Source organism: Sceloporus undulatus, chromosome 1 (genome assembly GCF_019175285.1).
Source record: "Sceloporus undulatus isolate JIND9_A2432 ecotype Alabama chromosome 1, SceUnd_v1.1, whole genome shotgun sequence".
Classification (NCBI taxonomy): domain Eukaryota; kingdom Metazoa; phylum Chordata; class Lepidosauria; order Squamata; family Phrynosomatidae; genus Sceloporus; species Sceloporus undulatus.
In genome coordinates this window covers 315472073-315499978 of record NC_056522.1, presented here as the reverse complement: position 1 = coordinate 315499978, position 27906 = coordinate 315472073, and the positions used below count along the sequence as shown (strand labels likewise).

General features: G+C 40.2%; 1 protein-coding gene across 1 annotated transcript in view; it reads right to left on the bottom strand.

The window, feature by feature from the left end:
- The window catches only part of PCNX1 (pecanex 1), a 145337-nt gene that overhangs the window by 71354 nt on the left and 46077 nt on the right, over positions 1–27906 (bottom strand). The window contains exons 5-8 of the mRNA XM_042459931.1: positions 22708–22847; positions 21570–21786; positions 17143–18825; positions 6108–6240 (exon numbers count right to left, since the gene is read on the bottom strand). Coding sequence (XP_042315865.1) covers positions 6108–6240; positions 17143–18825; positions 21570–21786; positions 22708–22847 — 2173 coding nt within the window. The remainder of the gene's footprint in view (positions 1–6107; positions 6241–17142; positions 18826–21569; positions 21787–22707; positions 22848–27906) is intronic.

The window sequence follows — 27906 nt, the reverse complement described above, 5'->3', positions numbered from 1 at the left end:
GCTAGCAGAACTACTTTTATTAGTAAACGTACACTAAGAAAAACAATAGTTCTAATGTAAAAGCAGTTCAATAAGATTGGAAATGTTCTCTTATTTGGAGTTCTTACAGGTTAGAATACAATAAAGAAATCAAAAATTCAGAAGGTCTAAAAATAGATACAATTTCATGCTGGATATATTTAAAAGCTGTAGCAGTGAAAAGGCAGGGCCTGGTCTCGATTAAGTAGCAGAGCCCTCCCATCAGTCCATCTGTTATTGTCCAGGCCTCAGAGGGAGAGAAGAACTGCTGGACCTGATCCCCTTCCCTACCACCATGCCCTTCTACTTTTGTTTCGTGTCATTTCAGATTGTAAGCCTGAGGGTTGGGAACCATCTAATTAAAAAGATTGTATGTACAGCGCTGTGTAAATTTACAGTGTTATATAAATAAAGCTTAATAATAATAATAATAATAATAATAATAACAACAACAACAACAACAACAACAACAACAGTTATTGACAGTAGAATCAAGAATATTATAGTAGCATAGAACTGTTTGTAACACTTATTTATGAATGGATAATTTAATACACAAACTTTATATACAGTCAATTTAGTACAATTCTGTACAACAAAATATTTTGTTAGTTCAATGTTTTTAAGGCCATGTTCTAATACTGCTAAACCCTAGCAGGATTTTTTAAAGTTAAAAATTGGTTTCATGAAGAGAGAGTGCATTTACTGTAAAGAGAATGTCCAACTCCTTTCACAGGAAGGCTATACTGAGAGTAGTAGGGCCTTCAAACTCATATGCCAATTCTCTATTGAAGCAAACCAATCTTAAGTATTTGTTCTTTCATTAAAATACTTCAGAATGTTTACTTTTATCACCATTAACCAAAATAATGACAATCTCACATCAGTCATGCAATTGACACTTAACCAAAACACTTTAAAAATGTTTCTCATTATTTAATAAACTAATGTGTTGCTTTTTTCCATAAAAACAGGAGGAGAGTTCAAAGTAATCCATCCTCGTGCATTATGTGTACACCTTACACATAGTTATAATCCATAAAGATTACAATTATTAATACATTTTTCATGCACTAATTACTTAAACAGCATTCACAATATCTTCTGAGAAGGGCTAAAGTCAATCTGGAGCATTCTAAAACACTGCATCTTAAGCTATCTAATGTTACTGGCAAATTTTATGTGTGTGAGAGTGTATCATGGACCAGTATCATTTGTTGTTCTTGCTAAGGTGTGCCTTCAAGTCATTTCTAATGTATAATGACCCATGAGGTTTTATCATGAGGTTTTCTGAAGGTGAGAGTGTGTGATTTTCCCAAGGTCACCCAGCAGGTTTCCATGGCCGAGTAGGGAATCAAACTCTGATCTCCAGAGTGCAAATCCTATGCTCAAACTGCTACACCACACTAGCTCTAAACAGTACCATATTTGTACCCATTGGCTACTTCTTTTAATTCTTTCCTAGAATATATCCAGGTAGCTGATGGCTCATGGACTGGCACTGGTCCATGGATCATCAATTTGAGTAGGACTCTTCTGTAGGAAAAACTTTTTTTATAATTAGGACTTGTTTTAATTCTAATATTGTAATGCTTTACATATCTGAAAAATAATTTGTTGCTCATTATTTATGTGATAGAACTTCCCTGCTCCATGTTGTTTTTCAAACTGTTCCTTTTAATGGCCAAAATGTATAGCTGGAATACTAGCAATATTGACCTTAAGAGAGTGAAAGAGAAAGTGTGTGTGGATTATGAATTAAAGGCATTTTAACCCAGATACCACAGGAAAAGCCATAACTCAGTAGTCAATCACATGCTCTGCATGCAAACATTCCAGACTCAATCCCTGGCATCTCCATGCAGGGTTGGGAAAGAGCGTTGTAAGAAATTCTGGGGGACCACAATCAGCCCCTGTAAACATGACTGACCTAGAATAAATGAATTAATTAGATATCTTGGTATAAAAGGCATGTGCCTAATCTCTCTTTCATTGTCTGTGGACTAATAATATATTTTAAAATCAAAACAACACTGCCCAGCTATGTTGAGTAACCTGTTAAATGGATTATAAATACCGTACTTACTTTCATGTGGTTACAAGTTATCACAATAGTGTACTTTGCAAAAGCTGCTGAGAACTTAAAATCATATCTCAACTTGGGGCACATATATTTTAGGCAATGGGTGATTATCTACCTTGAAGGAGTTTGTTTTCTGGCTCTTTCTAAAATATAAACTTTACTTTATTGACTGCGTAAAAGAGGAAATAAGATAAACATGCATTCAAGAGAACTAGACAAAAAGGTCAGAAACAGTTTGTTTTCATAACAGAAGGCACATTTGTTATTTATGATAATTCTGATATATTCAAAGAGCTTAATGGAAAAAACAACAAAGGCTTAAATCTTGCTTTTAGTCCTAACTAGAGCAGACCCACTGAATCAGTGAGATCTACATAAATGTTAAATGTCATCATTCAAAAGTAGTCCACTTTAGTTAGGACTACCAACAGGATTAAAGCCAAGGAAAGTCAATGTGCCACAAGAATAAGGTGGAATAGGCTCCAATAAACATTTATTTCCATTTAACAAATTCAACCTGCTTCTTTTTCACAAAAGGGAAAAGGAAGCAAAGGAGTTGCTACCCCTACATTTGAACAACCTACCTTTTCCAGAAAGAGAAAAGAATCCTGAGAGAAAAACTACTAAGATGTCATTACACTTCATTAGCAAATGGGATACTTGCAGACGGAAGAACTTCCTAGTGTTCTGCTAGTATTAAACATTAGCAGTGACTATAAATAGGAAATTTATTCTTGTATGTAACGTTGGATATGCAGTACATATATTGTATATATAATATAAAAGGAATGTTCTAAACTGTTTTCATTTGTTCATGCAAAAAGTCCCACTTAAAAAAATTGAAGATACAATCTAAAGAAATGGGCTTCCATACGTGGAAGAGCCTATGTGAAACAGTTCTTCATGAGGTCTAGGAAATTCTAACCATACCAGAAAAATCCTGCAGTGCCAGATTTAAAATTGCATAAAGGCATTTTTCATGGTTAGGGTTTCACAAAGTGAGATGTCATGCTATGTATATAATTAGACTCTGCTCTTCACACATTCCTAAGTACACATTTTTTTGTTTGTTTGTTTCACTTGTACCTAAAGCATGGAAGGTGGTGAATAGGCCTCTTTCTACACTACTTAGGATCAATAATATAAACCGGTGATGATTTTCAATCATGATTTCTGTGATGATGATATATAGCTGGAAGTTTTAATATTTCTCATACAAATAAAGTCCATTTTATGGACTTGATGCTCAATGAATTGTGATCAATACAATCTGCTATGTAGTTGAGTTATTTTTTAAATATTTCTGAATGATCAGGAATAAATGAATGACTTAGGAACTTGAATGTTTTTGCAGTTCTGTATGAAGAGGCAATATCCCAGTGTTATTAATTATTAACTACAGTGCACCCTTGCTTTATGCAGGGATCCGTTCCGTACTCCCCCGCATAAAGCAAATACAGTACCACCTATGCTCGACCCCTATTTAAATGAATGGGGCTTGTGCACGTGGCGAAGTGGCAGTGCACACACACAAAGCGCGCCCGCGTATAAGGCGTATCTTATGGAAGCAGATGGCATGAAACAGGTTTTACAGATACTTTCCACCTCATTATTACTTTTTTATCACTTGTACAGAAGCATGTCAAATATGGGATATCAAATACATTTAATGGACTCAGTGGCTTGTAGCTATGGAATGCAGTTCAAAAGAGCAATAAAACATTAGGTTGAAAATGTTTCCAAGAGGTACCACAGACTGTTGTAAAAAACAGAAGAAGCCAATGTATGTGCTCTGGCAACTGCAAACAATATTTTCAGCCTATTTCACTTTAAACACTGTAATTATTCAATAATTCCATGAGAAATTATTTCACATGTATTTAATACGTTGGATACTCATTTTATCTCATTATATCATGACAGGTTAAGTTTCCCTTAGCCAGAACTCTGAAATATTCCAAAAACCAAAACATTTTTCATGGGTGGGGCTAAGATAGTGTCAGCTTTGCCTTCTGATGGTTCAATGTATACAAACTTTGTTTCATGCACAAAATTATTTTAAATAGTGCATAAAATTACCTTCAGCCTATGTGTCTAAGGTATACTGTACATGAAACACATAATAATTCTGTGTTTAGACATGGGTCCCATCGCTAAGATATCTCATTATATATGTATATGCAAATACAAGTATTTCAGAATAAATAAAAATCAAACATCAAAAACACTTCTGGTCCCATGCATTTTGGATTAAAAAAACCCCTCAACCTGTATAGTTCTAATTTTGCACAGAACTTTCTGTTCATTCTATATTTTTATTTTGGATTCTACAGTTTTATTGTATAAAATTTGTTCTACATATATATATATGGTTTGCTCTGTTTCATTAAGCTAGTCTTTCAAGGCATCACTTAATACTGTCCTTGTTGCTGTAGGTTAAGACCAATGAACAGAGCACATGATGTTAATCATTACAGCTTGGTTTCAGAAACATTTTGCATGAGTGGAAAGGCAACTCTGCTTGTGCAAGGAAGCCCCAAACTCTCTTGTTTTCTTCATCCCCTTGTGAACCCCATCACACACCACCCCCCAAAGACAGGGCAGGGAGGATTGAAGGAAACTATTATGAGAGATGAGTCAGGAGCACCCCTATTGTATAAGAAGTTTCTGATTACCTATTTGTGCATGTCTTCTAACGAATTGCATTTTATCACTGAAAAATACATATGTAGGACTGCAAACATCATGATTAACTGAACATTTGCTCTCTAGGAATTACTGTATATACTCATGTATAAGTCTAGAAATTTTAGTTTAAAAATTAACCTAAAAAACTGGGTTAACTTATCCATGGGTCAATGTAAGTACTGTACTTTAACTCAAAAAAAGGAACCGTCTCAATCTCTAAGTAGAGTGATGAAAGGCAAGAGCGTAGTCTATCCTGAGAACACCTAAAAGATGCACTAGCCTTTACGGTGAGCACGAACAGTTATGGCTACCAGAATTTTGTAAGAACTTTGGCATAGTTTTCCTTTGCTTTGTGCTTTACATCCTTTTTATATGTCCCTAAGTTTTATCCTAGACTTATTCACAGATCATATAAAAATTGGTAATTTTGGCCCAAAACCTGCCCTCAACTTATACACGAAATCAACTTATAATTGAGTATCTGCGGTAAATTAAATAGTTTCTGAACACTAAAACTACCTGCCTGCCTACCTAGTCTGTCTATCCATCCATCCTAAATGCCTTCTTTTGGTTCCAGTAAAACAGATTTCTGTTTCAGTATCAGAACAACAGTGTTTTAGAATTTGATGTTTGCCTTGACTTCTAAAATAACAGACATATTTAAATTAGTATTTTAAGACATGTTAACAATGCAATAGGAAGTTCAGTCATTGATTCCTTGGTGTTTGACTATCTACTTTCATCTAGAATTTAATGATGAAATGCACATATCTGAGCATTTAAAATTTAAAATTGGTAAAAAGGTTTAACTAGATAGGCAGTTTGTGAATTTAAGGATTACTTCTGGATACTGATAATGTTCCATGTGATTTATAGTAGTCTAAGAATAGGTAAGGTGCAATCAACCATTTCAGAAGCTGAACTCACCTACCTCTTGCTTTCATATTCGGTAGGCAGACTAAACTGCAGCATTTACGGCAGCAATTCCAACATTTTACATTTTTAGGAAAAAGTGAAACTGGGAGTTTTGATAAACTTAAATGAAAGAGCTAGCTTTATGGCAGTTTGTTAGCATTTTGTCTGGAAGTAATTCACTGGTCTACATGCTCATGTGGTGGAAGGGGCATAGATATAAACAGTGTACTGTATACATGCACAATCCATAAAGATCACAAATGCATGCAGTAGCAGCTCAAAGAGACTGGTTGGTTGGGAAAGGAACACAAGGCAAAACAAAACACTTCTGCAACATTTTGGGGAGTGGAAAGCAGTGATCAGCTGCATGCATGTTACATACAGTGGAACACAAATATCATACCTGAGGGGTGAGCCGATGAGCAATGAAGGAGGGGTAGGGTTACTCCCTGCATTGTGACGGCGCCGCACTGCCTGACGCCTAAATGTGCTGCGTTCACGACGAACTGTGACCGCCTCCTCACTGGCTTGTGCTGCTGCATCAAGACAGACCAAGTAAAATTGGAGCCCAGTCCAGTTATGTACACAGCATGTTATGCTTTCCCCCACAAGTAAGAATACCGGTTCATTCTGCTGCAAATAACCTGATTTTTTTTGATTTTCACTTACAAATAAAGATGGTAAACGGTAGAATTGTCACTTTAAAATGTACAAACCTTTGCTCTCTCAACTACATTAAATATTAATTAAAATGGTCAATAAATTTGAGTTAAAAACAGTTATTGTAAGTGTACAGCTTAAAACTGAACTTGGTTTTTGAACCAGAATTCAAATACCAAACCTGTTATAATTCAGCTTGTTTTTCAATAAAAGTTGCAGCTTGTTTTTCAATATTAAAATCTAACCTATGGGGTAGATATGCAACCAATTTTTTGCTCCATTGGGCCTTGACCTTAGTCCTTTTATATGTACAGAAAGCAAAATAATTAATTCACTGCCCCCATCCTTTCCTTCAAGCAAGTATAGTTTTGTAGTGCAAAAAAGTATACGGACTACATGACCAAAAGATTTTGGAGTGTGGTACACAGATGATGAATTTAGTTACAAAACAATATGCTTGAGTTAGCAAGCATCCTGTACAGGAAATTTATGCATTGCAAAATGTGGAACTTAAAATATTGATTGTGATTTAAATCAAGAGAACCTGGTTCCAACATTGTCAGCTTCCTTTCCTTTGAATGTATTTGTAGGGAGATTAGTTTGAGTTGGTGAGGTACCGAGGAGGTGGACAAGATCCTCGGAAGTGTTCGGAAAAACAACCTGCGCTCTTGATCCCTGTCCCCCTCGTGGTTGCGCCCAGGGGGGACGCCGGCGGTAACAGGAGTGGTACAAACAAAACAACCGGAGAGTTAACATCTATGAGGGAGGGCTATTTCCCTCTTCTGAACTTGGCCCATTGTAAAACCTATGTTAATAAAAAGCCCTCCCCTCGACCCCTGGTACACTAATAATTATCGCCTGTTTTTCGGCTGCTACCATTGGTGGGTAAGGTGATCGAGAGGGCGGGTGCGATACAGCTCAGCGGAGAGGAAAGAAGCAAGGGAGGGAGCAGGTGGGAGGGGAAGGGAGACAGGGAGAGGAGTAGGGAGGGTAGGAAACCTGTGGGCGGGAAGGAAGGAGGGGGGGAAGGAGTAGACAAAGAGGGGAGGAGAAGGTAAGTTGGAGGTGGGGGGAAGAGAAATAGTGCAAGTGTCCCCCCCCCCCCCCCCCCCCCCCCCCGTGGAAATGAAACGGATTATCTGGAACCCATTTTCAAACTGGCTTCCGGGCGGTGATGGGGTGTTGAGAACGGCCATGGTCGCCTTGGTCGATGATCTCCGTCTGAGCATCGACAGGGGGAAGCGTTCCCTGGCTGGTGCTCTTGGACATCTCAGCGGCTTTCGATACCATAGACCATGGTACCTTCTGGGACGCCTGGCAGAGGTGGGGATCGGGCACTGCGCTCCAGTGGTTCCGGTCCTACTCTCCGGGAGGTCCCAGATGGTGCAGCTGGGAGACGTGGTGCCTGACGAGAGGCCCCTTAAAACTGGGGTCCCTCAAGGAGCCTTCTGTCTCCCATGCTCTTTAACATTTACATGAAACCGCTGGGAGAGATCATCCGGAGACATGGGGCGCGGGTTTATCAGTACGCTGATGACACCCAAATATCTTCTCTATGTCTCCGACTGATGCAGTGACTGGGTGATGGCGTCTCTCCTCCTTCGTGGCCTGTCTAGATCAGTAATGGGCTGGATGAGGGAAACCGACTCAAGTTGAATCCAGAGAAAACAGAGGTACTAGTGATAGGTTTGTCTCCTGGTCCAGGAATGGCGGTGGTTCCACCTGTCCTGAACGGGGTCACGCCCCTGTGAAGGACGCTGTGCGCAGTCTGGGAGTGCTTCTTGACTCGTCGCTCCACCTGACAGCTCAGGTGAGTGACGGTCAAGAGCACTTGTTATCAGCTTTCGGCTTATTCGCCAGCTGCGCCCATACCTGGCCGCAGAGGGACCTAGAAACTGTTGTACATGCTCTGTAACTTCGAACTGGATTTCGCAATGTACTCTACATGGGGCAAACCCTTATACCAAACTCGGAAGCTGCAAATGGTGCAGAATAGGCAGCCCGGCTGGTCCACTACTGGTGCCCCAGGACCAGCATATAACACACGGTTTTGAAAGACCTCCATTGGCTGCCCATCTGCTTCCGAGCTCAATATAAGGTGTTGTTGATCACCTATAAAGCCCTAAATGGCTTGGGCCCAGGATACCTAAAGGACCGCATCTCCCCGTACATTCCGCCTCGCACCCTCAGAACGTCTGGGCAGCAATTACTGAAGGTGCCTGGGGCTAGGTTAGCCTCCACCACACGGAGGACATTCTCCATGGCTGCCCCAGCCCTTGTGGAATACGCTGCCCACTGAGCTCCTCTCGACCACCACCCTGGCCCAATTCAGGAAGGACCTGAAAACCTTCCTGTTTCAACAGGCATTCCCCGAATAAAATCCTGTGGGCCTCCCTCCCTTTTTCCGTGGCCAAGGTTGGGCTATGGGCTGTTTCTGTCTGTTATTTTTTATTGAATGGTTTGATGTACTGGTATTTTAATCTTTTTGTATTGTATGGATTGTGTTTAACTCTGTTGTAAGCCGCCCTGATCGCAGAAGGGCGGGATATAAATAAAATTTTGATTATATTTAGTTATTTAGAGTCACTTTCAATGTAAGAGGAACTCTGGTTAGACAACCAAGAGCTATTTAATAGTTGGATTTTTTTTTCTTTTTACACGAGAGCTCCGATTTTGTCTCCCCACCATGGTCCTAGGCCACCCAGTTTCAGTTACCCATAAAGTGCATAACCATAAAATGATACAGTAATAACTACTCCACAAGAGAAGAAAACACAAAATCCATGGATGTATGGTATCTTTACTGACAACCAAAAACCACAAGACACATAATCAAGCTTTCAAAGTTCTGCTGGCTTCTTCTCATCAGGACTCTAGTCGCTGCATGACAAGAGAGGCAGGGCTGCTGCCTACACGAGATCCATCCATCTGAACTACACAGAGACAAGATCAACTGTATATACTCATTATAAGGTCTTGAAATTTTACTCCAAAATTGACCCCAAAAACCGGGTTGACTTATCCACTGGTCAATGTAAGTACTAATTTTAACTCTTTTTTTTTAAAGGAAAGAATTCAATCTCTTAGTAAAGTGGTGACAGTTGAGAACTTAATCTGTACTGGGAGCACCTAAAAGAAGCACCATGCCCCTCTACTCTCCCACACACAGCACTGCTTCTGACCTTTTTGAATGTCCAGGTGGAAAAATGGTGGCGTGGCAACTTTGACACTTTCCCTCAAAGGAGCACTGAAAGGAATCAGGCTTTGAAGGATCTGAACAAGACATTTGTGCATATGTGTCAACTTTCTAGGTTAAAATCAGAAAAATTAAAGTAAAAGGATATAGTAAATGCTAACCATTTTGTTTGCTTTGCCTTTTCATCTTTTTGACATGTGTGGTTTCTTATCCCAAATGTCCTGGCCCCTCCCCCACACATCACACAGCTACATATACTGTAGCTGCCTCACATCCAGCCTTTAGGGTAAGCACAAACAGATATGCCTGCTGAAATTTTGTAAGTTCTTGGGCAACGTTTCCCTTTGCTTCATCCTCTCCATTCTTGTTACAGGCTTCTAAGTTTTACCCTCAACTATCAACGGACATATCAAAATCCATATTTTGGCCCCAAAACCGTCCCCGACTTAAAGTGTAGTATATACAGTATACAAAATGTAGGCCTGTGACCCAAAACCATTTTATTCCTCCTGTGTGATTTTGCCTGATGAAGAAGACAGGGGAGCTTTGAAAGCTGCATTATATGTTTGTGTATTTTGGCTGGCCAATAAAGGTATCACTTCTCGTAGATTGTTTTTTTTATTTTGCTGAAGGGCCAGCAGAGCTACCCCTGAATACCTGAGACTCCAACCCTCAACATTATCTCCAAACCACATGACACTGTTAAAAATGCAGTATAAATTAAGAAAGCCCCTCCTTTGAAATCCTTTCTTAACCTGAGCATTTCCTGAAGTGGCACATGTCATTAAAAAAAAAGTGTCCAGGACCAGCAGACTGGAACTACGTATGAGTCCTCATATAGATATAAGGCTCAGAGGGTACAGAAAAACTAATAACAGTCCAAGTATTTATTTATATATATATAATATATATATATATATATATATACTTGGACATGCTTTATTAGTTTTCTGTACCATCCTGAGCCTTTTGGAAGATGACAGATTAGAAGCCCAAAGTCCCATAGCATCTTTAGATAGAGTTGCCAACTGATGATTAAAATGAGTTGGTTCAGAGATATAGCCTGGGTGAAAGCTATACAGAAATGATGACATATTGTTATTTTACAGCTAGGGAGAGGCTTTGTTGTATGGGTACAGCGTGTGGCAATGATCTTCCAGTAGCCCAGTATTTTCCCCCTATCCCCAAGGGACTTTCCTGGAGAAGATTCATCCAACTGGCATATAGAGCACTGCTAAACAATATTCAAAAAGGCCAGAAACGCATTTTCTGCTTTGTCAGAGATCAGGGACATGTGGAACTGACAGAAACTAGAGAGTACTTACCTTTAAAAAAAACGGCATTATATTTCCAAATTGAAGTCTACTTTTGAAAAAACTACATCCTTCTGAAGCTCTCAGTGATAAAGGCAAGCCTCATTTAACCATTCAGCAACGTAAACAGAAACTTAACAACTCCTTTTCTTTTTCTTTTTGACTGCAAACTCTTTGGAAATTAGTGTACAGGCTATCTAGAATGGGTATGGAAAACATTAACAACCAGACTAGTTTCATTCTCTTGTAAAAGCCACAGTGCAGTATTAAGTCTGAATTGACTCAAAGCTGTATCCCAGACTAAATGAATGGAGCAGACAGGTACTCCCGTAAGTATAATCATGGATCTGACTTGTAAGGGCCATGACCTGTTCAGACAGGAAAAATCCACCACGGTTATTCAATGCTGAAAAGTCTTCAGCAGTCCTAGAAACTGCTAAGTTGTGTGCCTTCACTTCACCTCACACCAACAGTAAATTTATATATAATTTTTTAATTCAAGCATGGGAAAGCAATACCAACTACTAGGTAAGAATGACCTCAGTTTTAAAAAATAAAACATTATTAGGAGGCCTCACAGATACTAAAGAAACCCTATGGACTTTGCTGGGGCTGAGTGCTTGTGTATCAAATACTATATGTTCAAATTTTATACTAGGTGTGTAAGAAGCCATGTGGTGTAATTCATTAATTCACATTCACAGCACAACAACCATTTTACAAAAGCAAGAGATTACACATTGAGGCATCCTGGACTTACATTTTCTTTCTACTAGTGAAGATAGTAGCAAGTTCTAAATGTTATATGACAGTGGAAATGGGATTCTTTAAATATCTGGTACACTAGAATAGACTTACCATTAGTCATTCACATTAGTGCCCAATTATTCTTGGCAGTTTCATATTTTAGGCAATCTTCTAACTGTAAAGATTCACAATATCTACCATAGAATGTTGAATGGACTGTGCAGGAAACATAAGCTATCCGAGAGACTAGCTATATTATATTAAACTAATCAATAAACAAATGTTTTATTTGGGGTTATATATTAGGATAAGATCCTTATAAAAAATGTATGTTGGCTTCCCAGCCCATGTTACTTTCAGGCATGGAATTGATGGGCAAACCCTTATATGTGCAGACACAGCTTTCTCAAACTGACTGTCCATCCAAGTTTTATTTACAGAGAGAAACAAAATTATTTTACAGAACAAATGCTGTAATCATTATGGTTATATGTTACAAGTATGGCACCCTGTATTTTTCTTAAGGTCTGTTTTAAAATTTCAAGCAAAGCAGATTTGAACAGTATATCCTTGCCCAGTGTGAAAGTTAAAACATGTTTAAGAAGTATCAATAACTGAATAAGTATGCTTTAAACCAGTGGTCCCCAAACTGTGCCCTTTAAGAGATTGGTTGGACTTCAGCTCTCAGAAGCCTCCGTCATGTTGACCAAAAGTCTGCGATTCCGGGAGCTGAAGTCCAAAATTCCTTAGAGGGCACAGTTTGGGGACCATGGTTTAAACAACAGAGAAAGTGGTCAAATTAAACATTCCAGCTAATTTTTGGAAAAACTATTACTAAAAGAGCAGCACAGGAAGACTATATGTGTGCAAAATGTTGTTGATAAATATAAATATAAGGAGCCTGGTGGCACTGTGTTAAATGCCTGTACTGCAGCATTCACTCAAGACTCACAAGGTTGCGAGTTCAAGACCAGCAAAAGGGCCCAAGCTCGACTCAGGCTTGCATCCTTCCGAGGTCGCTAAAATGGAGTACCAGACGTTTGGGGCAAATTAGCTTACTGCTATTGAGCTTACTGTCTGTTCACCGCTATGATCTTTGGAATAGCGGTATATAAATAAAACAAATATTATTTTATATTATTATTATTATATTTTATATACACAGGAAACGAACGCTTTTTAAATGTGGTTCTATCGTTTCTTTTTTTTCTTTTTTGATGAACTGAAAATTCTGCATTATCTGGTTGCATCTTGCATGCCAAAAACATTTAACATAGGGGGAAAAATCAATGATAGAATGCTTTGCAAACCCTTGGATAAAGACTTTTGCAATGGCATCAAAAAGAATACTATTTTCTTTAATGCACGAAGTGGCACACCATTGATCATGTCATGATACAGCCTAAACAAAAACAACACCCACCCACACCCACATCATGGACTGGTTATTTCCATTTTTCTCACAGATTTCCAAGTGTCCTACAAAATTTACTCACTTGATTTTCATATGATTTATAATGAATCCAGGATTTCCGGAATATGGTAACAACTGCAAGCTGAGACGGCAGCTATAAGGGGCTGTTCGGCTGAAGGAAGGGGCCAAAGGGAAGAGACCTAGGATGCATGCCCAGTCCCTTCTCCTCAACCTCTTCCTCCTCAGAGCGAAAGGGTGCCTTGGAACCATTCGCTCCAAGGAAAGGGAGGCGAGGAGAAGGGGCCTGGATGCACGTGCCCAGTCCCTTCTCCTCGGCTCTCTTTCCTCGGAGCGAATGGGTCCCTTGGAGCCCATTTGCTCCAAGGAAAGGGAGGCTTGAAGGAGGAGAGGGTGGGCGGACGCCTCCTCCTCCTCCCCTCAGGGCTTCGTAAGACCTGAGGTGTCCTTCGGAGGACACCTCAGGTCTGGTGAAGCCTCGAGGAAAGGAGCAAGGGCCGCAGGCCTCCTCCCTCTCTCTTCCACGGGCCCTTTCTGGTTCCCAGCTGTCTCTGAGAGACAGCTGGAGGCCAAGGGAAGTGGAGGAGGGGCAGGCCCCCAATCCCCCCCGCCGACTTCCAGCTGTCTCTCAAAAACAGCTGGAGGCCAGGAAAGGGCGTGGGAGAAATCCCCGCCCCAGAGGCCCCGCCTCCCAGAGGATGGAAGCCCCGCCTCTGGCACACAGCCCATCCCCGGGGGGGTGGAAACTCCGCCCCCAGCACGGCGACCCAAAAAGGTTCGCCATCACTGGCCTACACATTTAATCTACAGTACTTGTGAACCCTCGTACACACTTGTTCAGACTCACACTTCAGATGCATCTGTCTCCATAAAGATTCAATTCAGTGTCCTGAACACAAGAGCATTTTTCTTCCACATGCACTTTGAAAGGCAGAAAACCAACAGAAGCATGTGCAAGGCAATACATGTACATGTACCAACAAGTTACCTTCTTAATCAAAAAAAGACCAAAATTACAGAAAATATGAAGTATGTAAATGAGAAATAATCTAGAGGCACAAGATTCTGTCTGATCTAGGAGGCTAAACAGGGTCAGCTCTGATTAGTACTTGGATGGGAGATTGCCAGCAAATACCAGGTGCTGTATACCAGGTGCTGTATATTTCAGAGGAAGGAACTGGCAAAACCACCTCTGAGTATTCCTTGTTCAAGAAAATAATATGAAATTCATGGAGATTGCCATAAATCAACAGGAACTCAAAGGCACAGACATACATTAATGAGAAATATGGAAAATATGCAATACTTTATAACTTAACTTTGTAAATCAACTTACAAAAATTACTGTCTGAACAAAAAAGTTAGCCTGCTGGCAACTATCAGAAGAACAGGATTGAATTTCTATACTAGGTGAAGAGCAGGGGAGCAGCCAACCCCCAACAGTCCATTCATTCATCTCCATAGACCTGCTTTTCAGTTAATGGATTTAGTTTGATCCTTGGTATACCTCCAAGCCAGACATGAAGAGGAGAAGAAGAGGAAATGGCAGATGAGGAAAGGAGTTTCAAGAAAGTTCAGGCAAGATTAAAATCTTCAGGAGTAGAAACATCTCAAGGGCACCAGAGTATGTACTTCCCTTATCCAATTTCTTCCAATTTCCATCTCAAACTCACTGGTCAGCAGAGAAGCACAAAGTAACTTAACTCATATTCATATCAAAGTTCCCATATAACTGAGAATAATTTGCTTTCATTATCTAAAAATGGATTATGCATTCTGGATTATGCACCATCAGTACAGATTACATGTGTAGCCCAGCTCACAATTTACAGAATTATGATGAATGCTTCATGCCTAGAAAAAAACACTTTCCAAAACATTAAAATAAGCACTGAAATATTTTCTCTTTACTCCAGCTAAAGTCAGTATCTCTGAGCTAGTCCTCTATGCAAAGCTTAGTACAGTTAACCAAAAAAATTGCCTTATTTGTTTTCACTAGTCTAACAGCTATTAACATGGAATTGTCATTGCTCTATATCTGGGTTATTTTATAAAAATACTCATGTATAAGTCTAGAAATTTTAGTCAAAAATTTGACCCAAAAAACCAAGTCGACTTATCCATAGGTCAATGTAAGTACAGCACTTTAACTCTTATTCAAACAGGAACCATCTCCTGGTGAAAGGAAAGAGCATAATCTGACCTGAAGGTACTGACTTCCCTAAGCATTCTCATTCATCTAGCCTTTAGTGTGAGTACAAACAGGTATGCCTCCTGGAATTTTATAAGTTATTTGGCATAATTTTTCTTTGCTATATCCTTTAAATCCTTTGTTACATGCCCCTAAATTTTAACCGTGACTTATCCATGAGTTATATTAAAATCCATAATTTTGGCCCAAAAATCTGCCCTCGACTTATACATGAGGTCAACTTATATTCGAGTGTATATGGTAAGTTTCTGTATATCATGTGGTCATTCCCTCTTCTCCTTTCAAACATGAATACCCTTTCTCTTATATTTTGGAATTGAATCTAGTTATAATTATGTCTAAGCCAACATTTTTGTTAACCATGTTAAGTTCAAACCACAGTTTAAGAAACTACTTCTAACCCTGATTAGAAAACTGCCCTATGTTTTACAGTAGCATGTTCTAGATTTCAGAGTACACTAGAGTGGCAGTGCCAAAACTCTGATCATTGAAGAAAGGGAAGAGAAGGGGAGGGAGTTGGACATCTCTTGATCCGAATTCAAAACAGTATCTTAATGGTCTTAGAAAGCCTGACTGAATGGGGCTGAAGTTGTATACTCGGCAATACTGCCATGTAATACCAGAAATATATATATGTTAACTGTAGATTATGCAATTTGCATTATGGATTATCATAATAGAATGTTATGACTATTTTTCATAACATTGGTAAAGTGATAAAACAAGCTCAGTATAATGGATTCTGATGACTGTGATGCATTCTAGCTAAACCAAACACTTTCTTGTGAAATGTGACATAACAACTAATATTTGCATATTACAAAAAAAAAAAAAAACTTAAAGGGGGAAGCTAACTGGGTTAATCAAGCAATCAGCCCCTGTAGGCACCCTCGCAAATGTATGGACACTGGTAAGGTCACAGATAGGAGGTGCTCACAATGGATGGCAATAATACATAAATAAAATAAATAAGTAAAGCTAGTCAAAACTCAGGATGTGTCAGTCAACACATCTGAAGGACAGATTACTGATCCTTTTGTCCTGAAGGAACAAACTGTGCGCACTTACTGTGTTACTGTACTTTACTACAGTAACTATTCTACAAGGCAATTTAAACTGTGAAAACAAATTCTGTTTTACATTTTGTACTTTATAATCTTAAAAGTGAAAATTACATCCATATTCCGAGAGTACAAGTTTGGTGATGATGACTATCAATCCGAATGTTAACTATTCAGCTAATGAAGGTGAACTTGATATCAAGCCCCCCTTGGCTAGTGCGAACAGATAAGCTTCACTGGTTAATTTTTTGATATCAGACTTTAACCGGAGGGGGGGGGGAGGCTTTACTTGAAAAATAACACATGTACATAGAGGAAATTTTGCCCTAAACAGCACAAGAAAGACACTAGGGAAAAGCTAAATCATACAGCACTACAAGTATGTCAAATACAAAATAGTTATTGGATGAGGACAACATGTCGTTTTAATCTCATGCTATATTACAGGTATTAAATGATTTAACATAAAGCAAAATGAAGGTAAATGGTACATTAGGAAAACCACTTTATAAGATTCTGCACACATCATTCTGTTAAGAAACACATTTATATGTCTTATTCAGTATGTCTGGACACCAATAACAGTAATACCATGGTACTTATAAAATGGAAAGGCAATCTGAATTACTATTAACATAAAATGGTCTAACCGCATTCCACAACACATGATGCTTCAAAAGATACAGAGCTGCCACATGAAGGTGCCAGCTTGATATCCAGAAAGTTGTAATTCATTACAAATCAACATAAGCAATGTATTTACAAAGGATAAATTGCAATGATTGGCAGTGCTACATCTAGACCTATGATTACTTACCGACACTCCCCTGTTCCTGCTCTTCCCCTTCGGCAAACATAGTCTGGCTTGGTAAGCTATTCCTAGAACGAGTGACTGATTCTAGATGTGAAGCCCTTCCCAACAGAGATAGCTCATCAAGCACCTCTCCCTCTTTGGCCTCTAAGTCTGATTTAGATGTTGTTAGTTGTTTTATGGTATCTGGCATCATTAGATTTGGATCATTCAAACAGGCTACAGTACTGCTGTCCAGACTTAATACCCTGATACGATTCTTGGCACAGCTTGTGTTGGAAGTTCGTCGTGTTGAATGCTTTTTGCCATTTGCCTCAGAGCTCAAGTGGATTTTGTAAGAGTTTTCCAAGTCTGTGCCCTTCTCCTTTGCAATATATTTGGTCTTTAGGGCATTGTATTTCCCGTCAGGAGACTGGCAAGAATGGGAGGTGGTGCTGGAAGAGCTATCACTGCTGAACTGATGGGCTGATTGCATACTTGAAGTCCTACTCAAGTCACTTTGATCACTTGAGTCTTCGTCATGGCAAAAACCCGCACTTTGGGGTTTGGTACCAGGTATACCTCGGAATGAAATATACTCCTTGTGCCGACTGGTGTCAAAACTACTAGCTCGTTTTTTCCCTGTCCTTCTCCTGTTGGACTTGTGAGCTGAAGCTGTTCGATGAATTAAGCTACACGATTTTGGCCGTACATCCCCCTCCTTCTGCTTTCCGACTGTCTCCTTACAAGTCCTTGAGTCAACCAGGGAAGCTTTCTCTTTCTGCTCCTCTCTCTTATCAGCAGGTTTCCCAGGTGGTTGATCTGCTTGTGTTGACAGTTCATTTGCATGGGGATTTTTATTTGCCTCTTCTGAAATGGAGGTGCTAAGGGACCTTTGATTGTGCATATCCTGCAATGCATTCAACCCTCCTTGCTCCTGAATGCAACTGGTAGCATTCATTTCTACAGTTCTTTCACTGCTAGTCCTTTTGTCAGTAGCAAAACTACAATCATCGGAATCAACAGAGCAGTCCTTTTTCTTGCTGCTTGCCTTTTCTTCTTTGGGTGACTCTTCGTGTTCAGACAAAACACTCTCTATGTGAGTGGAACTTGTCTGCTCACTTTTGTAGCTGCTGACAGTACTGATAGTATCACGATCAGTCCCACTACAATAGCTCTCTGTTGAGCCACTACTTCGAGTACTCAAGCTTCTGAGACTATCCACACTTTTGTCTGCTTGCAAGGATTTACTCTTGTTGCTTTTGGCCAGCAATTGTGGGCTGCTACATTTCAGAATATCATCCAGCTGAAAAACACCAGAAATACAAGAGTTTTCAGCTAAAGATTCTTTGGATCCCAACCGGGGCTTAGAGGCTTCTAACTCACTGACTGTATCCAGCCCTCGTCTTTGCTGATAGAGGGGAAAGTCATTTAGTGATACATCTGGAAAAGCAACAGCTGAACTTGAAGTTCTCGGCACCCCTCGTGGCCTGTGGTCTTTTCTATAGGAGTGTGAATGCAAGGGCACAAGAGAAGCCACTTCAGTGTCACACACATTAGACAAAGACTGATCTATGTGGTGGTTATTAGAGAGGCACACTTTGTCACTGAAGTCTCTTGGTAATTCCTGTGCAGATGACAAGGATGGCTGAATGGATACAAAGGAATCAATGGAGACCAGATGGAAAGTCTTCCGATCGGCTGCCAAATCTGTTTTTCAAAAAAATTAAATAAAAAGCACATTAATTTCCACGGCATGTGGTAGATGGATTTCACACAAATGTAATCCTATATGATACAAACATTATTTGCATGCTTACATTAAGTAGCTACTTTGAAATAATTGTTGTTATAGATTCCCACTTTATCTAACTTGTGAACACAACATCTTCTCTAATGACCACTATTAGATTACACACAGACCTTATAAATAACACTTTTTTGTAATCCAACACATAAGTAAATTTATCTGAGAGAAGATCAGAGTCCATCAATCTGTTACCACAAACAATAGTAACTAGGACAACTGTTACATGGAACTAAGATTAATAGAGCTGATAAAAGGCCTGTTCAAGCATTATATTCAAGGTAGAATTCTCCATCTGCTGTTAGTCTTGGTCTTGCCTCACCTACTGTGGGAAAATGCAAATATTTATACTATTATTTATTTGAACACAATAGCTCCCTAACCACTTTATCCATAAACACCTGTTCAAGCAAACAAAACACTGCCCAGTTAATTTATCATACATTTCCTTGTAGTTAGATGCATGTACTGTCTAAGTCTGATACAAGGTAGAGTGTTTTATGACCAACCAAGTCTCCCTCATGCAGCACTTTCTTTGTGTACTGCATGGTCAAAGAAAGAACTTTAATGCCTCCAGCTGTCCAGAAAGACAACCACTTGCAGGCTTTCATTAACAAAAAGCAGCACACAACATATTGAAATTAAGGTTGATGATTAGAAAAATAAAGGCAGTAGAGCAAAAAGAGCTTCAGACAGAGTGCAATGAAAATCTGCACACTAAGAAAGAAAACAGAATGACAAAGAACAGATTTTTAAAATGGTGTGGGACAAAACTGTATGCCACACACACACACACACACACAGAGAGAGAGAGAGAGAGAGAGCAAGAGTGTGTGTTTCATTTATCCAAAATGCTTTGGTCCAGAAATGTTTAGGATTTTTTCCCTGATTTTGGAATATTTGCATGCATATAATGAAGTATCTTGGAGATGAGACCCAAGTCTAAATCTGAAATTTATCTATGTTTTGTATGTATCTTATATACATAGCCTGAAGAAATTTTAATATGTATTTTTAAAATAATTTTGTGCATGAAACAAAGTTTGTGTACACTGAATCAGTAGAAAGCAAAGGTGTTACTATCTTAGCCACCCATGTGGACAACTTTGGGCTTTTGAGTACTTCGGATTGTGGAATTCCAGATAAGGGATGTTCAGTTTGTATACACACATATAAACACACACATGCCTTTTTAAAAAATGAACCATGGAATGTACCAGAATATGAACAGATATTTTTCAGGGAGATGCTCCAAGACTCATATTGTCTACAGGATTTTCCCCCAGGAAACAAGTACAGTATAAGCAATTCATATAGAAAGAAAGCCATTTCTAGAAGATTACCAAGGAATCACTTTTAATGAAAGGACAGTGGCGCTGTAGGTTCCTATTTCTTTTAAATACACACACACACACACACACACACACACACACTACCCCCAAATGGGCACGTGAGTATATGTTTATGGGTGGTAAGGGGGGGTTGTATATTAGGCCTTTACAGTATCTGTATTGAGAGTAACAGGACAGACTGTTTACATGCAACTGTGGTTCTTCAAGTGGTCATCTGTGCCCCTTCACACAATATGGTTTTGTGCGTGCACAGAGCCTCCATTCAGAGAGTTTTAAAGCTGAGTAGCTTGGCTACTCCATTCCATCCATCATGCATGCCCAAGCCTGCCAAGATATCTTCTCAGTTCATAAATCTGCCATAAAGGAACAGGGACCTGAAAGACGGGAAGTAAGGCGGGTATGTTTGGGGGCACAGATGACAACGTGAAGAACCATAGTTAAAGATAAGCTACCTAAACTGACTAAGAAACCTACCTTTGGATGGTGGGACAGGTCACTGAAAAATAGGTGACAAAACTGCTCAGCCAAAACTCGCATCTGCCCTTGATCTGCAATCAAGTCTGTAATGGCAGATGAAGGTTGAAGGGTGTGAACAAGTAGCAGCTTTGCATAACTCTGTCAAGGGCACACCACAAAGAAGAGCCACAGAAGAGGACATGGCTCTCGTGGCGTGTGCAAGGATGCCAACAGGAACAGGACATTAAGTCATTTTATAAGCCAAATGAATAGTTTGAACAATGAATTTTGCAAAACGTTGCAGAAAAACTGGGTGACCTCTTCTAGGACCACCATAACATACATACCGTCTACTTTAGAGATAAAACTATGAAGTACATTTAATGTAAAATGCCAGCGCAAATGTCCACATAATGCATGTTTGTTTCCAATGGAGTTGAGGACTGAGAGTAAAACATATCCAACACAATATCTTGGCCTAAATGAAACTGAGATGCAACTTTCAGCAGAAAGGAAATGTCTGATCAAAAGGCCACCTTGTCCGATCGCTTCTCGGCCTTTTGGCTAAGATCAAGTGTAGTAAAAGACCACCTTGTCCTGATGGAAAACCAGAAAAAGCTCATCCAAACAAAGGGCTGTCAGTTCTAAAGCTTGGCGTGATGAGGTGATAGTCACCAAGAACACAACCTTTGATGAAAGTAGTCTCTCATCCACCAATGGGCTCAAAATGATGCCTAGTCAGTTGAAAAAGCTCTAGCAACTATGACCAAGGAGGAGTCAAAGGAGTCAGTGGTGAATAAATGTGAGCCAGACCTTTAAGACCAACTTGATAATCTTACCTGAGAAAACAGTTGTAGAATGGGAACCAGAAGGTTGGTTTGCCACTATAGCAGTCAAGTATACTTTCAGAGAGGAGAAAGCCAGTCCCAGACTACAGAGATGAAGAAGAAAGTGAAGAACCATCAACACCTGAACAGGTAAGGAAGGTTCTGAATGAGTTGCCACAAAATGCAAAAGCATTTCCACTAATGATAGGCAAGCTTCATAGAATCTTTTCTAGATGGTGACAGAACCCGAAGTAATTCCAGCGTGTCTAATGGCGAAGCTTGTCATCCTCCGGATGAAAGACCTGACCCCTGAAATGTGACAAGTTTGGACAACATGGAAGAGTTAGACATCACCCATGTGAAAGAGGCAACAGTGGAGTGAACCAGAGTTGTCTCAGTCAATATGGTGTGATGAGAATCGAGTTGTCTCTGGATATCTTCATTATCATTTTTGTAATTAATGGGAAGGGGGGGGTGGCATAGAGGAGTAATCTCAACTAACTGAAAAGGAATGCATCTCCAACAGAACTTTCTCTGCCCTGGTGTAGAACAGGGGACACATTATTATTATTATTATTATTATTATTATTATTATTATTATTAATTTTCATTTGTATATTACCTTTATTCCAGAAGGAATAAAGCAGCTCACCTGATATTATCTGGAGAGGCAAACAGGTCTAGATGGGGAATCCCCCAGGAAGTCAGAAGGCATAATCTGAAAAAGTCCACTCATCTTGGAGGACTTTTCCCGACTCAAGGAATCTGCCAGCACATTATCTCTGCTAGCCAGGTGGACTGCTATCAGATGAATCTTCCTTATACGCCACCTACATAGAATCAGAGACAGATCGAGGAGACTCAGGAAGTGAGTGCCTCCCTGTTTGTTGTTGTAACAAACTACTGTGCTGTTGTCTGTATGGCAGGCGACTGAGCTTCCTGATAAAATACCAGTTCATGAGTTCTTGAGCTTTTTAAGAGCTGGAGGGACTGATGCTGGCTTAGCCTGTGATTGTTTCGTGACTTCAATGAGAGTCGGAAGTACAAGATTTAATTGTTTTTTTGATTTGTGAGTCACTTTGTGTCCCAATTATGGGAAAAAGCAGGGTAATAATAAAAATAATAATGGTGTAGAAGGACATGCATCAACCAGCTGGAACACTGGGTCATCAACAAGAGCCGAGGCTAACTTAATTATGATCCTGTGGGCCTTGGCCATGCACACAACTACATCAGAGAAAAGTTCAACATCTTCTGGTAGAGAGACAGGACCAGTATTCTCTACATCCTCTGAGGGAAATTCAGTGAGAGGTGAAGGTGAAGCTGGGGCCGATGTTTCAGTGTCATAAGCATTTGATTTCTAGACCCTGCCGAGCTTGAGAAGGGGCTAGAACAGATATTGCAGTCATGGAAGCAGATGTGGACAATGTAGAGGATGATGGAACTGACCCTGATACTGAATGTGACTGTTGTAGAATAGCTGGATCAGGCAGAATTCTCAGGGCTGATGTAGTAACAGCTCTGGAAAGTGTCACAGAAGTAGACAGGATCCCATACGTAGTCACTGGTGGAGGCTTGGAGAAGGTCGTAGTGACACTTACAGGAGGTGACAGGATCCAAGAAATCGATATTGAAAGTCTAGGAATGGAAACGGTGGTGTATGTGGTGTTGAGGGAGTCCAGGATTGAAGCTTAGATCCTGTGGGAGAATGGTATTCAGAACGGGAAGATCAGTGGTGACTAGGAGAGTAGAATCATGATCGGGAGTGACGTGGAGATTGACGATAAGCAAGTAAGTCACGCCTATGGTAGTGATCTCTGTATAAGGGGGAATAAGATTGGTATGAGGCAGGTCGTTCCCTCCATAAATTCTCCAATCTGTATCAGACAGAGGTAAATGGTCTTCTCTGAATCTGAAAGCCTGAGAAGATGAGCCTGACCTCTCCCTGTGGAATGGAGAAGTGTGATCACGTCAGGGAGGAGTACAGATCCTGTGAGAGGAACAGATGAGAAGATAAATGACCTTGCATTGGTGAATCCAAAATGGCATCACAATCAGAACCAAGTTTGAGACTCTGACATATCCAAAGATGGAACTGACTCCACGAAAGACTCTTGGCTATTTGAGGTAGCAATTGATACCGAGAATATCTTAGAGGTTTTAGGCTTCTTCTCCTGAACCTCACAAATATGACTGGAGTCCTCCGTTGACAAGGCTGATCACTTCTTAGACGATTTAGAGTGGGAGCTTTACTTCTCACTGTCCTCTGCTTGCAAGGCAGAATACACTTGCTGGGCAGTGAGAGCAGGTGGAGAGGATGCCAGTATCAAGGAAGGCTCTATTCAGTCAGCAGTAGAACTCGGTTCTGAGACATCACCTGTCAATTTTGACTTCTTGGCTTTCAGTATCAAAGATAATATGGAAATTGAATACAGTGGGTTCTTAACTAATACACAGACCGAAACTGAGAGGGACTTCTCCCAGCAGTGAACCTTAAGCAATTGGGCCCAATTTTGGGGGGCTTGGGATGAATGCTTTTTATATGGAACAGCATCGAATAATATGTACTGCCCCAAAACAAAACAGACACTCTGTGTCTGTAGGAGAGGGACATTTGCCTACCACAAATATAGCAAAGTTTGAAAAGCAAAGTAGAGGCTAAAAGCAAAGAAGGGAAGATAATGGGAGGTGTGACACACGAGGTAAGTAAATCTTTCTTTCTTTTTTAACAAAGAAGAGAGACTAAGAAAGAGACAAGAGAATAGAATGAACCAGAAAAGAACCATGAGAGGGACAACTACTCAGCGGAGAACGATCAGACTGGATTTGCTCTAATGGCAAATGAAAAGAAACTGAGAAGGTAGCTTGGTGTGCTTGGGAATGTGTGATAGATGGGAAGGGGTGAGGTGTTACTTGCCAAGCTACTCAGCTCTAGAACTTTCCCTATGGAGGCTCAGCACAGGCATAAAACCCTGCTGTGCGAGTCATAGAGACCACAAAGAAGAACATGCAGTTCAACACATTTATTGGTGGTGTTATATTCTGAAATATCCCAAGAAATGTAGAAAATCTTGAAGCCTGTTTGTGTCTTATAATTCAGTGCTAATAAACATAGGATAAAATTTTGTGTGGAGGGGGATCTTTTAAGGTCTGCTAAGTTTACCTTAGTGTTACCATAAGTCAGAAACAACTTGAAGAAACACAACAACAAAACAGTGGTATGACCACTTCTTAAAAAAGCCTTCCCTGGCCCCTCTGGACTAAAACAGGTATAGATCAGTTTCAAATTTCCCTTTTCCACGCACTCTTGGATGATACAAATTATTTAGACCCATTTCAAACCAGCTTTAGAGCACGATACAGAATGGAGACAGTAGTGCAGTAGTTCTCAATCTTTGGACCTCTAGATTTTTGAGACTTCAACTCCCAGAATTCCTGAACAATGAACATGCTGACTGGGACGTCTGGGAACTGAAGTCCAAAAAATCTGGAGGCCCAAAGGTTGAGAACCACTGCTTTAGTAAATGACTGTCACCTGACGGGGAGTGTGTCCCTGCTGGTGCTTCTGGACCTCTCAGCAGCGTTCAGTACCACTGACCATGGTATCCTTCTGGAATGCCTGGGGGATTTGGGAATTTGAGGCACGGTACTTCAGTGGTTCTAGTCCTATCTCTCAGACAGGTTTCAGATGGTGGTGCTTACCGGCTCCTCAAAAAAGCAGGTGTTATGGCATTCCACAAGGTGCCATCCTATCCCCAATGGTATTCAACATCTACACAAAACCGCTGGGTGAGATCCTCTGGAAGCATGGGGTGAGGTGCTGTCAGTATGCTGATGACACCCAAATATTTCTCCATGCCTTCAAAAACAACCTCAGCTAAGAATAGTGTGTCTCCTCTGAATGAATGCCTGGAGGAGGTAATGGGCTGGATGAGGAAAAACCAAATGAAGCTAAATCCAACAAGACAGAGGTGCTTACTGTCAACAGTATTAACCTCTGTTTGGAGGTGTGTCAAACAGTTTTGGATGGGGCTACACTTCCCCTGATAGACTGTGTTCACAGCTTGGTGGTGCTTCTGGATCCATCACTTCAAATGACAGCTCAGATAGATGCAATGCCCGGGAGTGCTTACTATCAGCTTCAGCTGATATACCATCTGCGATATACCTAGAGCTGGATGACCTAAAGATGGTAGTACACACACTGGTAACATCAAGGCTGGATTTCTGCAATGTGCTCTACATTGGGCTATCTCTGTGCCTAGTTTGGAAACTTCAGCTAGTTCAAAACATGGCAGACAAATTGATTACTGGGACATTCAGCAGTGATCATATTACACCAATACAGTGGTGCCTCGGGATACGAAATGATCGGGTTACGAAATTTCCGGGATACGAAAAAGTTGGATTGGCAAAAACTGTTTCGGGTTACGAAATATTTTTCGGGTTACGAAATTCATTTCGGCGCGAAATTCAAATGCTGCAAAGTGCAGCTATAGGCTTTCCAGTGCTAACGGAAAAGTGTTTCGGGTTACGAAATTTTCGGGTTACGAAAGGAATGGCGGAACGAATTAATTTCGTAACCCGAGGCACCACTGTATTGCACTGTCACCTTCAGAGTTGAAGACTAATTTTCTAGAGTGTCTTGCCAACATATTCCAGCACAGAAGACTTTTAAAAACATAAAATTGAGATAGGGTTTTTCACTGACTGCACACATCCCTGCGTATTTGATAAGTGTTCTCTGTTAAGCTTATAGTAAAGAAACAAGTTGATGACTTTTTCTTTCTAGTATCTGTGCTTTTAGCAAAATACTCAAGAATGCAGTGTTTTATCTATATAGATGAAAGCACTGATTATCGCTGGGTATCTTGCCAGAAGCAAATGTGATGCCCATTAAATGCCGATGAACTGCTTTTTTCATGATCCAGCACAGTGATCTCTGCTTACTGGGAGTGATGGGTAATGCAACAACATTTGAAGGGCCACATACTTCTTATCCCTGTTTTAACAGTTTATAGCTATTATGTAAGGTGCTGCATTAGGGTGGAAAAATGAAATGAACACATATAGGATGAGTGACACCTGGCTGAATGAGACTATGTGTGAAAGGGATCTGGAGTCCAAGTAGATCACAAATTGAACATTAGTCAACAGTGCGATGCGGCAGCTAACAAGGCCAATGCGATTTTAGGCTGCATCAATACAATTATAGTGTCTAGATTAAGGGAAGTAATAGTGCCACTTTATTCTGCTCTGGTCAGGCCCCACCTGGAATATTGTGTCCGGTTCTGGGCCCCACAATTTAAGAAGGACATTGAGAAACTGGAGCGTGTCCAAAGGAGGGCGACCAAAATGGTGAAGGGTCTGGAAACCATGCCCTATGAAGAATGCCTTAGGGAGCTGGGATGTTTAGCCTGGAGAAGAGATGGTTAAGAGGTGATATGATAGCCCTGTTTAAATACTTGAAGGGATGTCATATTGAGGAGGGAGCTAGCTTGTTTTCTGCTGTTCCAGAGACTAGAACATGGAGCAATGGATGCAAGCTACAGGAAAAGAGATTCCACCTCAACATTAGGAGGAACTTCCTGACAGTAAGGGCTGTTCGACAGTGGAACAAACTCCCTCGGAGTGTAGTGGACTCTCCTTCTTTAGAGGTTTTTAAACATAGGCTGGATGGCCTTCTGTCGGGGATGCTTTGATTGAGATTTCCTGTATGGCAGGGGGTTGGACTGGATGGCCCTTGTGGTCTCTTCTAACTCTATGATTCTATGATTCTATCCACAATGTTTAAATATTACTGGTGCATCAACTTATTTAGAGTCCTTTCAGATTAGATTGTTCTACATATATCTGAAATGACCTGTAGTATCCAGTGGTTTGAACAGGAAAAGATTTGTAGCTTTATCTAAGAGGCTTATCCTGTAATGTCACTCTCCTTGGCCACTGTCTCCTGACATAGTGGCCAGATGCAATAGAACTTTTAACCCTCTTTCACATAGATGAGAAGATTTGCAGTGAGTGAATTCTGGTGTATTGAGTGAATTTTGGGAATTCCACAGTATTTAAAGGAATAAAATGTTGCATGTTAGCAGGACTGTTTGTGAATATAGACTGAAAGTTATTCTAGAGTCAGAAAATGCAGGTTCATTTTAAATTAATTTAAAAAGTCTATAAATACTAAAAGGGGGGAAACTTCTATTTTTTATTTATTTTCAGGAATACAAAGTGCTATCTATTTGCTGGATTGCATTATCTTCTGCCATGTGAATGAAATATCAGTGGTGGTGGGGGTATATGACTTGTTTTGTTGAACGTTGACAACATACGTTTGGTTGGCACTTCTACC